This window comes from Mastigoproctus giganteus, chromosome 7, assembly GCF_048544385.1.
Source record: "Mastigoproctus giganteus isolate SK-2022 chromosome 7, ASM4854438v1, whole genome shotgun sequence".
NCBI lineage: Eukaryota > Metazoa > Arthropoda > Arachnida > Uropygi > Thelyphonidae > Mastigoproctus > Mastigoproctus giganteus.
The window spans coordinates 45,545,966-45,563,653 of NC_143581.1; the positions used below are offsets into that span (position 1 = coordinate 45,545,966).

The following is a 17,688-nucleotide window of genomic DNA, read 5'->3' on the forward strand; positions in this document are numbered from 1 at the left end:
GAGGAAACATTGCTATCTACGCCTGACCCCGACTAACTTAGCCATGGAATTAAAAAAAAAGCCCATAAAAGTTCCTTGTGTCATCGACGAGATTCGAACCCAGACCTTTTCCACCCAGTGTGGGGGAGGCCGGTGACGATACAACTGTGCTACCACGCAAACATGCGAAGACGGAAAGATCTCGACACCGACTCGTTCTTCGCAGACACTCAAAAACTGACTGCTACGTGTGCAAACTGCAATCTGCCACTACACTCTGTGCCTTCGCCAGTGTCACAGCCTAATCCATTCATACCCAAGGGGGTGTTACTAATGCAAAGCGGACTCAGTATGTATATTTATTATTTATGAACAAGATAATATCAATGAGCTACTCCACACACACACACACACACAGGCACACACAAAGTGGCCACTTTATTAGGTACACCTACCTTTTTCATTGAATGGAACGCCCTTTTAACAACAGCATCATATACCATTAATTACTTTTTCCATCAGGAATGCACCATCACAATGGCAGAATTGTACAGAACTGGTTCCAGGAACATGAGAGTGAATTGAGCCTACTGCTGTGTCCTCTCCAATCACCAGATTCCAATCTAGTCGAGCATTTGTGGGATGAGGCAGAACGAGTTCTTCAGAGATGCCGATGCGCCTAATAAATCCCCAATCAATCAGTTAGAGTAGAGATCTGCAACCATACAGATTCCAACGATTGTGGGAATCTATCTAGTCAACACTAACCAGCATCTTATGACATGCGTTCGACACCCCGTTTAGTCCCTGCCAGGACGAATCCAGGCCGTACACACTACCTGTTCACTTTATTATAATCATGGAAGTTTGGGCTATGTATAACGTAGCTGATGGTCACGGGCGCGAGTGCACGAGCACACGCTCTTTGAGCGGACCGGGGTTCAAGCCCGTGACTGCTAAATACGATTAACATTTGTATTAATTGATTTATTGTAAACGCTGGTGGTTGTGCCCGCGTATGAACAGTCAATGTAGAAATATTTTTAAATTGGCTATATGCAACAATCTATGAAAAAATATTTAAACTGAAAAGATCACATCTTGTGAAACGTGGTAGTGTAACTCGAATTGTGCCTAAATCAGTTTATTGCCAATAAGAAACAGACGGGATTTCATGGGCTTCCAGACATTATTGTCAGAAATATTCTGTATAAATTTAATACTCAAATTCACATTTATTATTATTATTAGCAATATAGTGCAAGGAAGCCTGAGGCTTATGCTGCACCAGCCAAAAAAAAAAAAAAAAAAAAATTCCAACTTACCTTGAGAGAGAGAGGAATCACCAAGAAAGGGAAGAATGATGATATCCAGCTCAGGACCCTGGGTGTACCAAGCCTAAATCTCTACTTTTATCTCTAAATCTCACCAGATGTAAGATTTAGAGATAAAATCAAAAATGAGGAAACAATGCAATATAAAATACGACCTATTGATGAGTGAATATTTAATAGAAAAAATAATGGGAAAAACATAAATAGGATGGATATTGACAGATAGATAAAAATATTAAAGAACTGGAGACCCATCGGCAAACGAAGTAGAGGAAGGCCAAGAATAAGATGGATCATCTATCTTAACCCAACAAGCAGCGTACTTAATGGATAAAGAAGAAGAAATTTAGTAAGTGTGCTCACATTTCTTTTTTTTATTATTATTTTTTAAACAAATTTAAATATAAGAATGAAACGAAATAGCAAGTTTTCTAACCTTGCCTACAGGGATTTATTTTCTCTCTCCAAATTGTTATTATTCGATTTAATTTCTCTCCAGATTTTTACTGAGTGTTTACTAATACTGTACAGTATATAGACAGAGGACACACTTTTAGAAATTGTGTTATTAAACCGGTATGCTAGCCATAATATTGTTTTCTCTGAAGCTACAAGTCAAGGACAAACTTTCCAGTTTTTCCTAGTGTGCAATTCCCTTACACGTATACATGACGCAATCGCGCATGCGTTGAATAAATACATACACAACTAAGTCTTATAGTGTGCACGGCAGCGCGCAGACATTTCTGTGTGCTAGAAGTGAGTTGTTGACGATGAAGATATATTTTATAAATTGTTATTGAAGAGGTCATTATTAAACTTTTCGTTATTTACCGTTAGGTAAATAGGCAAGAGTTTTACCAGTTCGATAAAGTTTTGATGATACCGCCCTTTTAAAGACTTAATTACATCATCGACATGTGTCCTGTAGTGCTCCTTGCGTTATTGCTGAGCTTTCTGCTTCTGCTTATGGAATTGACTGCAGCGATTAGTGTCACTTTTTATCCCCCGAAGCCGGTTAATATAACTGAAGATGGTTTTGGTGTAGTTCAGTTTTCAGTTAGAAACACCAGTCTTACGAATCCCTCTCTTTATGAAATCGTGTCAGATGATGAGTATATCGCTAGCGTTGTCAATAAGACGTTCTATATGAATACAACTGTTGATCCTCAGACGTTTAATGATTCATTTACAGTAAGGGGTAATTTTCTTGGACGTACATTTGTTCGCGTTCGAGCTGTTAAAGGTAAAGAAGAGGAATACTCAGAAAAATTGCCCGTGACTGTTACAAGGAAAAAACGAGCAATCGCTACTGCATTTGTTGTGTCAGTAACAATTCTTGTATCTCTCAATTATGTTAACATGGGATGTGCATTAGACCTCGATGTTGTGAAAAAAGTTTTGTTTAGACCTGTTGCGCCAGCTTTAGGTTTCTTTTGCCAGTATGCCATAATGCCTTTGGTAAGTCATATTCCACATCATGTAACATTAAAAAAAAGTATGCCTTATTGTCCAGTAGAATTTCATGATAATTTATTTATGTAATGAGATCAAGTATTATGTTTGGTAAAATTTTAGTATCCGGTACCCCTGGCCGTGCTCAACGACCGGTTTTTGCTTGAATCCCTCCTGAAATCGCGTAGAAACTTAACCTTTTTTCACTAAGCAAAAATGAAAGTCGAAACATGATCCCTCTTATAAGTGTTTCTTTTTTTTCCCCTCTTCTAATTACAACTATTTTTCTCAGTTGACGTCCTTCACGCAACCTTCTGTTCGTCACGTAGCGTAAGACGAGGGGTACCGGATACTAAATTTGTCTTATGTTTATTATGTATTATTATTTATTATTAAGTATTATGTATTTATGTAATGAGATTAATTTAGTAATAACCATATTTGAACTTGCACATCAGAAATGAGTGCTTCCCTATGGAGTCGGACTGAACCTAGAGGGGATATTGAAAAAAATATCGGAGGTGGCGAGCAGCTCAGTCATCTCTGGATAAAAAGATGCTTTTTTTTAAGATACTTTTTTTTCCCGAGGTTATTTTCAGATCGATTCCAGTTGTTCCATTCAAATTAATGGTCACCTAAGAAGACTACGCTTTTTCCAATTATATTGCCATTCCCCAAATCAATTTTGGAAACAGCAGTATAATTATTTTGGAATTGACCTTGGAGTTTGCCAGCACAATCTTTTGAATTTCCCAGTTGGTGGTAAACTTTCGTCTTTGGAAGATGGATTTTATATTTGAAAGCAGCTAAAAGTTATTGAAAGCTGAGTCAGAGAACAAGAGGAATGATCATGCTGGGCATTCCCCCCCCCCCTTTTTTTTTTTTGCTAAAAACTTTTATTGAAGATTCTAGCTGGCCAAAGTATTGTCACAGTGAAGAAGCCAGTTATGTAACAGTTCACTCCTTTTGCATCGCATAGAATTTGTCACATCAGAATGCTATTGACATCAAAGAAAAAAATTAACATCACCTTTACATGTGCTTTTTTGGCTCTCAAGGAATGTTGTGTTTTCCACTTCAGACTTTGATGTGTTTTTTCAGGTCTTACTAGAAACAGTTTTTTATTATTGATTATTTTTCTTTAAAAAAAAGGTTAATTTGTGTGACTTCCCTTTTAGATCAAAACAAATGCTAGATCTGCCGCTCATCACTTAAAATTCATGAAACAATCTTTGCAGAAACTGTCCTCATGTTCAAATTTTATTATTATTATTATTATCCATATGATGCAAGGAAGCCTGAGGCTTATGCTGCACCAGGAAAAAAAAAAAAAAATTTCCCGAGTAACCCTGAGAGAGAGAGTCAAAAGTAGAAGGGAATCACCAAGAAAGAGAAGAATGATGATATCCAGCTCAGGACCCTGGGTGTGCCAAGCCCATACTCACCAGATGTGAGCCCCGGTGTTAAATATATTATCTAACTTAACTCTTTGACCATCATTCTCCTAGTTGTATCTGAGCATACAACATTTTCATCAATCCTGTGGATAATTGGAAGACTGCTTTGTGTATCATTATAGGCATCTTTCCTACTCTAACTTATTTGTACCAAAAAAACTCTTCCTTTTGTCATTAGTTTATCCACCATGGGCAAAGAATTAATATCAAATTTTCTTCAACTGTAAAAAAATTGTTGTTAATTCTTTGCTCAAAATTAGCATTTGTCTTGTTGTCCATGCATTAATCAGAGATCAGTAAACTGATTTTTAAAAAAGAAGGTTAGTTTTATTTATTTTTATAACAAACTTGTTTTATTGGTCAGTATCTGTGTGAATCTCTGCAAATAATGTACTGTATTTGCATAACCATTCCTGAGTGTATATTTGTTCACGATATTAGTATTAGTAATGGCCGCATGGTGCAAGAAAGCCTATGGCTTATGCTGCACCAGCCAAAAAAAAAAAAAAAAAAAATCCAAACAAAACAATGATAAAAACAAAAAAAAAAAAAAAAAAAAATAATAATAATAATTAATAAAAAAAAAAAAAAAAAAAAAAAAGGAAATTAAACCTATCATCCTATGCACTTCCCTTACCCGAAAGTACTATCCAGATGACTTTTGAATTTCCCCAAACTGTCAGGTTACTGTTTCCCAGGTGTAATACCTTACACTTTGTTGGATTAAAGCATAGCTGCCATTTTTCTGACCATTCCTGAAGTCAATCTAGGTCTCTCTGAAGAAGCTCAGCTTGACAGTGATCATTAACTACTTTATCATTATATTAGCTTGGAATTTTGTTATCTACAACAAAAATCACATATTCAAAAAGTCTCAACCAGGAATTGGGTTAATGAAATATGCAGAATTTCCACAAATGGATAAAAGTGTGTTTTCATTACTTCAGTTCTAGATAATCAAATTGCAGGCACCCCCCCCCCCAACTTTTTGATTATTTTGAACCTAATTATGTAAGCAAGAGAAATAACTGAATAAAAAAAAGCATGTTGTGGGAAGGAAATTTATTGATTTAATTGAATAAACTCATCACTGAATGTTAAACTGGAACTTTATTTTTGACCTTTATAGTCGACCTTCATGGCATTCTGTGATCTTACCTCTGGGTAAAGTAAAATGACTGCTTTGTACATGTATATTAAATGTGTAATTATAGTGCAAACTGTTAACATTTGTAACACATATCTCTGAATATGTCCAACTGTTTAAAAATATTTATTGCTAAGTCAAAATCATTACTCACTATAATGCCTAAAATCCCTAACTTAGTGTAGGACTTCATTACTAAATTAAAGGTATGAGTAAATACATGGTAGACATGGACCTCCAACGAGAAAAGTCTACACCAAAGTATTGGTGTAGACTTTCTACACCAATATTTTGTTGTAGAAAGTCTTTTTTTTTTTTTTTTTTTTTTTTTTTTAAATCCATATGCAGGGCAGTACTTTAAATCTTACTGGTGGTATGCCAGTTAAGTCAACTTAACCTTCATTTATTATGGAAGTACATACATTTCTGTTGGTGACAGAAAATTTTGCTCTGTGTGTGTTGGGGGGGATTGTCATGTTTCATTTGCTAATTACACATTTTCTGAAAGTTAATGTTAATCTTCTAATATCTAGTCTCAGGATGGTTAAAGCCTAAATCTGTATCCCCACATAGAGAAATTATACTGCTAGTAAGTAAACTTGAAAGACCGACCAGTGCATTCCCTCTGCAGGCTAGCATTAGACAGCTGGGGAAATACCACATGTTAAACCTGATTGATTAAATGAGTAACTAAAAGCTCTTAACAATGTCACTATCAAAGGCCATCTCCTACACCAATATTGTCTATAATTTGTATATAGGTAATGTCAATTTGAGTATGTTTTAATATCAGCCTCATTAACACCTATTGATTGCACCCATAAAATAGTGAGATCACAAACATATGACCTCTTTCCCAGATGTCTACACTGCCTTACTTACAAAGAGAGAAAGAGGCTGGTCTCTGTCTTTAGAATTTTGATTTCCAGTGTTTACTTTATTCATCCTTTTTGAAGACTTAAATACCTAAATCAAAATTTTGCAACTTATAGTGGCGCCTCCGTAGCCAGGTGGGAAGGAGCAGCAGTGCGTAGCACACGCTTCTTGATTAGACCGGGGTTCGAGCCCGTCACCACCAAATACGGAGGATGCGGAAAGGTCATTCAGGGAATGACCACCGCATATCCCGGAGCAATATGGCCTTAGTTGCTAATGCTCCTAAAAACCAAATAACAACAATAACAACAGCAACTTATAGAACTGGAGCCCTGTTAAGATTAATAAATTACATCCACACTCAATCTTTTCTACTCTTATCTTTAGCCCTTTCCAGGAAGCCCATATCCTTCCTGAAATGTGATTTCCAAAATCAGTATATATACAACACACAAGATGTATCCTAACTAGTTTGTGTGTGTGAGACTTTGGGGTGTAAGCAGAAAATAAAAATAATTTAACTACTCTGTTTACCATTTCCCACGTGATAAATAACAACCTGTGATCACTCTTTATCTAAATGTGAAACTATTTGCAGAATCCTTTTGACTGTGCTCATAACATTGTTCCATGTAGAACAGTATTTTATGTATGATATCAAAGAAGAATGTCTTTGTTCGTTTAACTCTAAAGAAGACCCAGAATTTAGATATGCAACTGACATGACATTGTAAAATCCCACTTTTGTTTTTGTTATAAAATTCATTTTTATCCTTTTTTTTTTTTTTTTTTTTTTTTCCTGCAAAATTGAAAATTATCTTAATTATGGTATGTTCCATTTCTAATCACTTGAATTTCTTGTGCTGGTTATTTTTTCACGTCATTCTTCTGTTACCCGCCACTTAGTCAATTTCCAGTTGTTCATAATGCAGGTACACATGGGAAAAATGCAATTTTCAGAAAAAATACTCATGATTGGCACAATGCCAAATTACAGAATGCCAGTAACACAAAAAGACACTCCATCGCTCATGTAGCATCTTTAGACACCACACAGGATTAATCTCTTATAATTCATAGCAAATTGAAATATATTGTACAGCTAATGTATGGTATTACATTGTACATAGCTAAGGTCAAATGTTGAGGGAGAGCAAGAGGATGAACAAACAAATGGCTGTGTACCAAGACTTTGTAATGCTTGTTTTATTTTATTTTTTAATTTTTTTTATCAATTTTCAGTCTACTTTCCTTAAACAAACTGAAACAAAAGCAGAAGGCATTCTTAAAGGCTAGTGTCCTTGAGCTGTAGTCTAATGATTAAGATAGCACTGTGTATGGGAGTGGGTCTAGTGGAAAATTATGCAAGAAAGAACTTATAAAGCATGAGCCAAAAAAAAAAAAAAAAATTCCCACATCATCTCTCTATTCCAGTAGTTTGTCTATTTCTTCCTTGAATTTACTTAAACTATCCACTTCTACAACAACAGATGGAAGCTTTCCCAACTATTAACCATCTGCTGGCTGAAGGCACACATTTGTCCTGCAGCCATCCTCTCTCAATTTGAATTTATGCCTGCTCATGTATGTAGTCTGAGCAAGTGCAGTTTCTTGTGTCTTGCGACGATGCCATTGACTGCCATAGCCTGTACAAGCTAATTCCAGTGTATAGTCCATGTTGATATTAGTCTTTCTATTCCTACATTGTACTCTGTGATTAGCTGGGCCACAGTGCTGTGTTGTTGCTGTGTTACGATGAGACACATGATGCTCACCATGGGTGTAAAGCACATGTGACTTTTTGGCTAGTTGTCCAACTTCCGTTGAACCAGTTGTAGATTCATGAACCACAGAATGAGAGCACTTAACCATGTTGGCTGTTGTTGTGATATTGGCACTTGCACATCCTGCTCCACAATCATTCCACATTCAAATTTGGAAAGATCTTGATGCCAACCCATTCTTCCTCACAGACCCTCAAAAACTACAATCTTACATCAGCTGGTCCCCACTTTGAGCCTTCACCAGCAAGACAGACCAGTTCATTCCTACACAAGGCGGTGTTGCCAATGTAAAACCAACTCAGTGTGTACTACATACAGTTAATATATTGAAAAATATTTAAAGTATACTGCCATATTTAAATTATATTTTTATTTTTGATGAGATGTATGTACTATTGGACATGTGAAGAAAGTATAAATATCTTATTTATGTATTATAGTTTAATGCTCTGTGCAACAAAATACTGCGAAAAAATTTTTTTTTTTTTTTTTATAAATATCGACATCTCTGTTGGTTAAAGTAATTTAATTTTAGAACATTTCAGTTAATTTATTGCCTGGGAAAGCTGTTTGATATTCTTTTCAAAGAATATAAAATGGTTTCTTAATGATAAATTTGTTACTGAAAATCTTTCATATTTCCTGTAATAAATAAGCAGCTTTGCGCTTTCGTACACACACACACACACACACACACACACACACACACACAGCTGGTAAGTTGTGACGAGTTTCCATTAGGTTAGGCATGCTGCAGTTTGATTTGTAGAAAGGGTTAGGAGTTAACCAATTGTAAGCACAAGCTAGGCAATTGTTACCTCTGCAATTGTTTATTTGTATTTAAATTATACAGTAATAACTGCTTTCTGTATGCAACAACTTCAAAGCCACTTTGTCAAACTGCAGTGCTGTAGTGATTTTCTTCTAAGGAAAAACATTCTTGTATACTATTACACTTCATTAACTCATATATAAAGATACTTAAATGCAGTTCACCCCTACTATTTCAATAAATACATTTTTATTTAAAATTTTCAGTGTTTTATTTAAATTTTGTAGTAGTGACATAAGCCTTATGTTATCCTGGTTGTCATGCATTTTTGGGAGTGAACTTTTTTTTTTTTTTTTTGTATAACAAGTGGAACACATCCTCTTGTTATACCATTGTATCTATGGGGAAAATTGCTACTTTCCAGGAATCCATGGTGACTGTAAATCTGGAACTTGCTGTATATACAATTTTGCTCTCAGGTATGTTGCCACCTCTTTGTGTTGCATACGTCAAAAGTGAAGTTTATTGGGTTTTTTTGTTTTGTTTTATTTTATTTTTTTTATATATTTTATTTGCATACTTATTGTTTCCCTAACCCTCTTTTTTTCTAAGAGACCTTAGTCTTTTCAAATGCTCTACTTTTCAGGAATGTAACCCCACAATTGAGATATGATTACAGATTGTTTTATTTGAGGTATTCCTATATACATATAGCACATATTGTGCAGTACAGGAAAAATTAAATTAATCATTTCCCTTCAATATAGGGGTAAAGCAAGAAACATTTTTTCCTGAAGTTCCTATGCTGAGTATATCTGACAGTACAACAGTGTTCACAGTTGTATTGTGGATGAAAATGGATAAATTTTGCAGTGTCAATGTTTACAAACTATAATTTAAATTTTGAAAACATTCACTAAACAGTAAATGTGCTTAATGAATCATAATCTCAATGTAATGTTTAATGTACAAAATGTTAAATTCAAAAAAGTGAGTAAACCATCACTTATTATCAATGAATAGGTAATCATGTTTGCAGGGATGAACTGTCTGCAGTTGGTCCTTGAAGCTTCCAACAGTTTTATCCCCCTCCCAATGGTAACATATTACAAATCTTGTTTCAAAATGGTACCAGTGACAAATGCCACCAAGTCAGTCTTCCTCCTGCATGTCCATGAATAGCAATTAGACAGTCCCGTGATCTAACCAATTTCTTGGTATCGTTGGAGTGCAGTAAAAACTTAGGACTGTCTAAGGCTTAAGTCAGACAATGTATTGACTTTTGGATGGTTTGCTGTATTTACCTATTTTCTTAGACATAGCTAGAAAATGGGTGGTAATGGACAAAGATGGTATAAACAGTATTATTATGCAACATTTCAGATCATGGATCCCTTCACAATGAGTTGCTCCTACTCGTGCACTTTGAATAAGTACCATTTCCCCAGAAGACAAATACAGTATACTGCTGTTTATTCTCAGTTGAGTGCCACCATCCATACATACTGTTTCAGAGATTGTCTCATCACCAGGTGGGTAGGCACCTGCCTATCAGTGAGGGGGCAGCAATCTTCACAATGTTGGTGTTTGTTGCAGATGGCGACACTCAACTAATTATCTGTTGATCCCCTGCCCCCCAAATACTGAATTTGAAAAGGTAATTTGATTTATGTGTTTTTCTTCTTTTTTTTATCAGTTTTTGAAAATAGTTTTTCATTTTTAGCTTATTTTATAAATATGGAAAAACTCTTGAGATTATTGCTATAGTCTGGTCAGATGATCAGAAAAGTATAATAATAGAGGCATGTGATGCAAGAAAGCAAGCATATGTAGCATCAGCTAAAAAAAAATTTGCACAACCAGTCCCTCTAAAAGTTTGTTCAGTTCCTCCTTGAATTTATTTAAGCTAACAATTTCCACAAGACAGATGGAGTTTGTTCCAGCAATTAACCACCTGCTGGCTAAAGGCAAATTTCCACACATCTATTCTACAGCTGTCTTTCCTCAATTTGAATTTATGCCGCCTTAGGTTTGTAATCTGAGCAAGTGGAATAATCCCATCAGAATTCAGCATATCATTGGAGTGCAGTAAAAACCATTCATGCACTTTGAATAAGTAGCATTTCCCCAGAAGACGAATATACTGCTGTTTATTCTCATATCATGTGCATGATATCAAAGAAGAAAAAGAAGAAATGACAAAGAAAAAAAAGATATTGTATTTCTAATAACTATATGTACATTTCAATTGAAACCAGAGTTACAGTATAGGTGAGGTGGGCATTATGGTACCCTGATTGGCATGTTTTTATTTAGACTTATTTTGAAAGGAGATGGCCAAATTAAAAATAGCATTTGCTTAAAATGCATCGTTTGCAGTTAATTTTAGACAAAATTTTATTTACCATACTTTTGAGGGGAAAATCCTAGGATATTCTGATAGGATTTTTATGACAGTCTACCATTTCGAAACAAGGTAACCATTACTTAGCTTGTAAGTACCCATTTAAAGCATATGATCCATATAAAAGCTGTATTTGTGATAGATGTTGAGGGAGGGGATTGATCCTAGGATATTCTAGCAATGTAGTTTTTATTGCAATCTTAAAACGAGATTGAAATAGCCTTCATTAAGTCACTATGTTTAAAAAAAAAAAAAAAAATCAGGCATTATTAGTTCTTAGAACTTCTTTTTTGGAATATATGATATGTTTTCATTAAAATTTATTTTTTGTTTTTATTATTATTATTAGCTATATGGTGCAAGGAAGCCAGAGGCTTATGCTGCACCAGCCAAAAAACATTTCTGAGTTACCCTGAGAGAGAAGTAGGAGGGAATTGCCAAGAAAGATGATATCTAGCTCAGTACCCTGGGTGTGCCAAGCCCATACTCACAAGATGTGAGCCCCTGGGGTTTTTGAGATGGAGTTCAGTTTCATGTTGAATATAATTTACTTATTTAGTCTGCTGTTCAAAAATGGAACATATGCTAAGTAAGTGATTTTCAGTGAAAGTAAATGTACTTCCATCAACATATCAATAGGGGGGAAAAACTAAACAAATGAAAGTTTATTTATTTATTATTTATTTTTTTTATTGCAACACATTTAAAATTATTTCATATGAAAAATTAAGATATAAACATTCTTGTTAGTATACTAATATGATTTTACCTTATAGGTAGCCTATGGTGTAGCAAAACTCTTATTGTATGGCCAGCCATTTTTACAATTGGGTTTGTTTACTTTTGGCTGTAGTCCAGGTGGAGGTGCAAGTAATATGTGGACTGTTTTGTTGAAAGGCAACTTAAACCTCAGCTTAACAATGACATTCATCAGTACCGTTTTTGCATTGGGTATGTATTAAAAAAAAAATTTTTTCTTTAACATTACATCATCATAAGTTCTCTGCCATGTGTCAGGATCATTACAGCCAGAACTCATTGGTATCTCCCTGTCCTTATCTTTCTCCTTTACCCCACAATGCAAGTCGGCCTCTATTTAATCATCAAGAAGCCAGTTCTACTTATCACTCTGTCTCTTTCCCATCATGTCCCATTCAGCTCTCTCTCTCTCTCTCTCTCTCTGTCTCTGTCTCTGTCTCTGTGTGTGTGTGTGTGTGTGTATTCTCATACAGATATTTGATCTATATTAGAATACAGATATTCAATATCAGACAATTCACACAAATATATGTCGTTTGTGTGATTTATCTATTGCTGATATTGAATAAGATCTACTTCCGAAGACATGCTTCCTGTGAAAATTTTGAACTGACAAGTATTAAAAAATCTAAAACAGTATTGTTTTTTTTTTTATGCTCTATAAACTAATCTTTCAAATGATTTTAAATAAAAATTTTAGTTGTTAGAATTGATTTTTTAATTTTGTGAAAGTCAGAACAGCATTTCCCACTCTGAAGATGTGGTTTAGAATTATACCTGCTAAACATCAGTGTAAATTATCGGCTTCTTTCTTTATCAGATGAGAAGAAATACTGGTTTTCATAACTCATAGGATACAATGCTCATTTGATTATAGTTAGCAGCTTTTAATACAGCCCTCTTTTGTTCACATTTGAATACTTGTTTAGCATAGTATCCCCATTCCTCACTGAGTATAATACATATATCTGTGTTGGGAATTTACCAGCTATGGGAATCTACCACATCATCAGCAGTAGCAATTTTGCTTGTTATGTTAGTGTGCAAGTTTTCTCTGACTTTAAAATATATGAACTAACCCTCTGATAGCACTGAATAATTCATCCTTAGAATTATCACCATTTTGTTTAACTGCGGTAATAATGCATGCCTAAGAGGCCCTACAGGAATAATCCTGGTGATCCCCTATTTGGTAATTAGTAGTTACTTTTTTCCCATCTTAACCCTTTGCAATCCAGCATCATTTTTGCTGTCTTCCTATTCTGGTTCACCCCAAAACTTAAAAAAATAAATGCTGAATATGAGCTCTTCAGACATTATTTATTTTCAAGTTTACATGAGTTATTATATAAAAGCAATTGATAAAACATTAAAAAAACTTTTCAGCCATTTTCAATATTTGTTATTTATATGATATTTCTTGAAACATTCACCAGAATGCAGTCGAGGTTTTCTGGAGCACGTCTCGCAATACCAAACTCTTTTTGTTTTCTTCCACCTCTAACCCTTCTGTTACTAGATAGTGCACAGCTTTCTTCTTATTTGAACTTTCTTGTTTCATCACAAAATCAGGACAGCCATTCAATCTCTCTTTGGCATCTGAACTTGATGCCCTTTTTCTAGAAAGGACATTCTTATTTCAGACAGCTCCTATCTGAACAAGCAACTTCTTTTGAAACTGTTTGGGATGAAGGTTTTTTTTTTTTTTTTTTTTTTTTTTTTAGATGGATCCACCACCTTCATCAAGATGAAGCTGTTCACAATTGAGACTTCTAAAAGTCAGGAAAATGACTTTCTCCACCATTTTGTTGATTTCCAAGTGAATGAATAACTCACACAATAATGATCAACTCTTTCTACAACTCCCATATTTTTTGTACATTCACAAATAGCAACTGGTTTTTCAATCTATAAGGTTTCCCTCCTTTTACCTTTCCTTTCGTGACCACAGTTTGGGTATCAGAGAAAGTAGAAAGCATAAGTACAGTTTCCATGCCAGCACTTGAACTTCATCCTCCTTTTGGAAACCAATGGGTCTGTGTTTTTCAGTTTTCTTTGTCGTCTTGATCTCTAGCAGTAAACCCTTCCTGTTTCCCATAACAGCACCTGTTAGGTGTATATTCATTTTATGTAGTTCTTCTGCTAGTTCAGTAATATTGTAAAATCGGTCAGTGAAAAAAATGAAATCCACTACCCTCAACACTTTGAAACACTTTTGAACAGATTCTGTATACAAATGCTTAGTCACCAGTTATATGTATCAAACCCACTGAAAGGTCATCTACATAAACAACAATAGCAATCAGTGGATAAAGTACAGGAATCACTAAGGGAACCACAACTCCTATGCTTTTTTTTCAAAATACTAAGGCTGTGGTCACCAAAATGTTTACCCTTCAATTTGAGGTCTTCAAAACATCTGCCTTGTGGAGATGTGGATCACGAATGGCAAATCCCTAAACCTTCTTCACTTCATAGGGTATTATTACATTGGAAAAGGAAGAACTGATAGAAGAATAGGAGTGGCAATCATATAAAAAAGGACTACCACCTGTCAAGAATACAAATCAATGACCCTTGAACATATTGCGATGATTTGTTCCATCTGCACAAAAAATACCATGCAGTGGAGAAACTAAGTCTTTTACAGCCTGAAATAGCAACTTGGCCATGTTCATCATGATGTTGCAGAAATAATGCTAACTGATAATTTATCTAAATTTCAATCTGATCATAATCCCATTACCTGCAAATTTTCTCTTTGTAGTGTACTGCACATCCTTATAATAGAAGAGAAAGAGATGACATTAAGAAATTCTTCTCAGTTAAATATATCAAACTCAGATAATGCTTCAATAACTAAGCACTTTAAGTTGGCATGACTTGTACAGTAAATCACTGGCCACCTTGGCACATGATGGTCATTGTTTCCATCAAATTTGGTAAAATGCTGAGACAAAACTAGCATTTACTAATAAATAAAAGGAATGTAAAAAGTGGCAAAGAATGTAATGAAAAGAAGGCCTCATCCACATTTCTGAAACAGAAAAGAGGAGCAACTAAAAAAGAAATGAACTGTTTAAAATAATGCATTCAAAAGGAATAACAAGAAAAAGAGACTACGCATTTTGAAAAGATTCAAAAACATGCAGTATGCTTGCCAAAATTGGCTAAAGGGTGTACTCATATGTGGAGAGGCTTTGAATATGTGGGCTATTGAGTTTGGTAACTATATACCTTAAAGGGGGATCTAATTGAGGTTTATAATGCTTTGAGAGGAAATAGTAAAATCAATGGAGATGAAATTTTCACAATACAAAATGAGCAAGAATCGGAATGGTGGGGAGAATTGAAGCTAAGTGGGAGGAATTATATACCAGATTGTAGGAACTTTTCCTTTAGCCAGGAAGATGTTAATCATTGAAAATAAGTTGCCTCTGAATAGTTGAGCTTAGGAAAATTTAAAGGGAAACACGTGGGGTTGTGTGTGTGCATACACACACACACACACACACACACACACACACACACACACACACACACACACACACACACACACAGGTGCAGTAAAAACTTCAGATTTCCTTGTAGTGTATGTGCAAGTACTAAGTTTGTCTCTTCAAAAGAGTAATCAAGCTTGCAGGAAGCAGAGAGTGTATGTAGATTTAAAGGAGAATTAGATAAATATTTGGAAGAAGTAGGTAAAACTTAATACTTGGGAGATGATTTGATTTAATTTATCTCATTTTTGTTTTATGTATTATTTTTATTATTATTCATTTAATTTAATTTTTTATTTTATTTTACATTTTGACAGCACATGCTACATAATCCTTATTTCTTTGTATTGTTCTACCATTTTAATACTAATACTAATAATTCAAAATTGTCACTTGCATGTCAGTAGCTGTGACTTGATCTAAGGACAGTACTGGGTTTGGTTTCATTTATATGTTCATGAAATAGTTTTGTCAGTCACCATATCAAGTATTAAAAAGTAAAACTTTGGTATATTAAAATTTTAAGTTCATATTAAACTTGTACAGTAATATTTGTAAAATACTTTTTAAGCACCTTCATGTTAAAGCAAATCATTAAAATTACAATGATTTTAGTGTTAAAGTTATATAATAAAAGTCAATAAACAATTTATTAAATTCTAGTGCTCTTGTGTATATTTGTTATTTTTAAGGTAAATTTTTTTTAATGAAAAAGTAGTATTTGTAGTTAATATATTCTTACAAAGATATTTTTATAACTTAATAATATTTATATAATTTATAATTAATTATTCCTCATTTTTTTATAGGAATGATGCCATTGTGGCTGTTTACATTAGGGAGCACACTACTAGAAGGAACCAACACTAGAGTTCCATTTACTCATATTCTTTATACCCTTGTTGCACTAGTAGTTCCAGTAGGAATTGGCCTTTTGCTGCAGCGTTTTTTTCCAAAGGTTTCCAAGTTCTGCAGTCGTATTTTGGCTCCTGTATCTATCATCATGATTATCTATATCATATGTTTTGGAACTTATGCTAACTTATATATGTTTAAGCTGTTTACTTGGAAAGTAGTAATAAGTGCTCTCATTAATGTTTGGGTGGGATTTTTATTTGCTGCTGTTGCTGCTAAGGTTATTGGTCTACCATTAGAGGATCTTATAGCTATTACAGTTGAAACTGGTGTTCAAAATACAGGTATAGCTATAATCCTTTTGGGATTTTCATTAAAATCTCCTGATTCAGATTTAGCATCAGTGGTCCCAGTTGCAGCTGCTATCATGACTCCATTTCCTCTTCTAATTATATATTGCTGTCAAAAAATCAAGGATTGCTGTTTTCAAAAGAAAGAGAGTAAGTTGGATTATGTCATAGACAATGAAGAGGAACAAAAAGTACTCAACCTAGTTTCTAGTGGAAGCACAATTTCAGAGAGAAAGTCATCATATAACGGCTATATGTGATGTTTAAGTGTAAAGGGAACAGTTCTTAAATTAGTTATTCGTGAAGTTTTCTGCACACATATTTTTGCACATATATCATACATAGCTGTTTAGTATGTATATACATATAAAGGATTATGAAGAACTGTTTGTTATATTTTAGTATTTTGAATAACTTATTTCTCTTTGTCCATTTTAATTGTTTGTATAGGAACCAATACTTGGATTAGATAATGAATTTTTAATTCTTGTGATATGAACTATATTTCTTTTTTGGATGGTTTGAAACATATTGAGCATTGACAATTATAATTACTAGTAGTATAAATAATGAATCAGAAAGAATAGTAATAGTTCATAACTAGGATAACAAAATGTATCAATGCCTTCATTTGAAAAGGGCAAATGTCAGTTTTTATGCACATTATGTTTATAATATTGTTGTATCCTTTTATGCTAAGAACAACCAGTGTCTAGCTCTAGTAGTAACAGAAGGGAGCTAGACATTAGCATAGGTAAGTGACAACAAAATGATAGCTTAATCCTACTACTATAAACACAGTATGCATGAAAATTGACATTGAACCTTTTAGAACACGTATATTGTAGGGTGTTTTTTTTTTTTTTTTTTTACAGTACTTATGGTAGTTAGTGAATCATCTGTATGCAGAAAGGTTGTAGTATTATTAATAGATGCAATAGGTGAAAATTAACTCTTCTTTTTTTTTTTTCTGTGCTGTTTTTATTGGTCACTTAATCTAAATAAGCAACCTATAC

At 34.2% G+C, this 17,688-nt stretch overlaps 1 protein-coding gene across 1 annotated transcript; it reads left to right on the plus strand.

Annotated features, from left to right (window-relative positions):
* The first annotated feature begins 2,080 nt into the window (after window positions 1-2,080).
* LOC150082863 (ileal sodium/bile acid cotransporter-like) lies at window positions 2,081-16,993 on the plus strand. The gene is made up of 3 exons (XM_090376881.1): window positions 2,081-2,774; window positions 11,985-12,159; window positions 16,277-16,993. Exons 1-3 carry the CDS (start codon window positions 2,232-2,234, stop codon window positions 16,930-16,932), a joined length of 1,374 nt encoding a protein of 457 aa, XP_090233007.1. The 5' UTR covers window positions 2,081-2,231; the 3' UTR covers window positions 16,933-16,993.
* The last annotated feature ends 695 nt before the right edge of the window (window positions 16,994-17,688 follow it).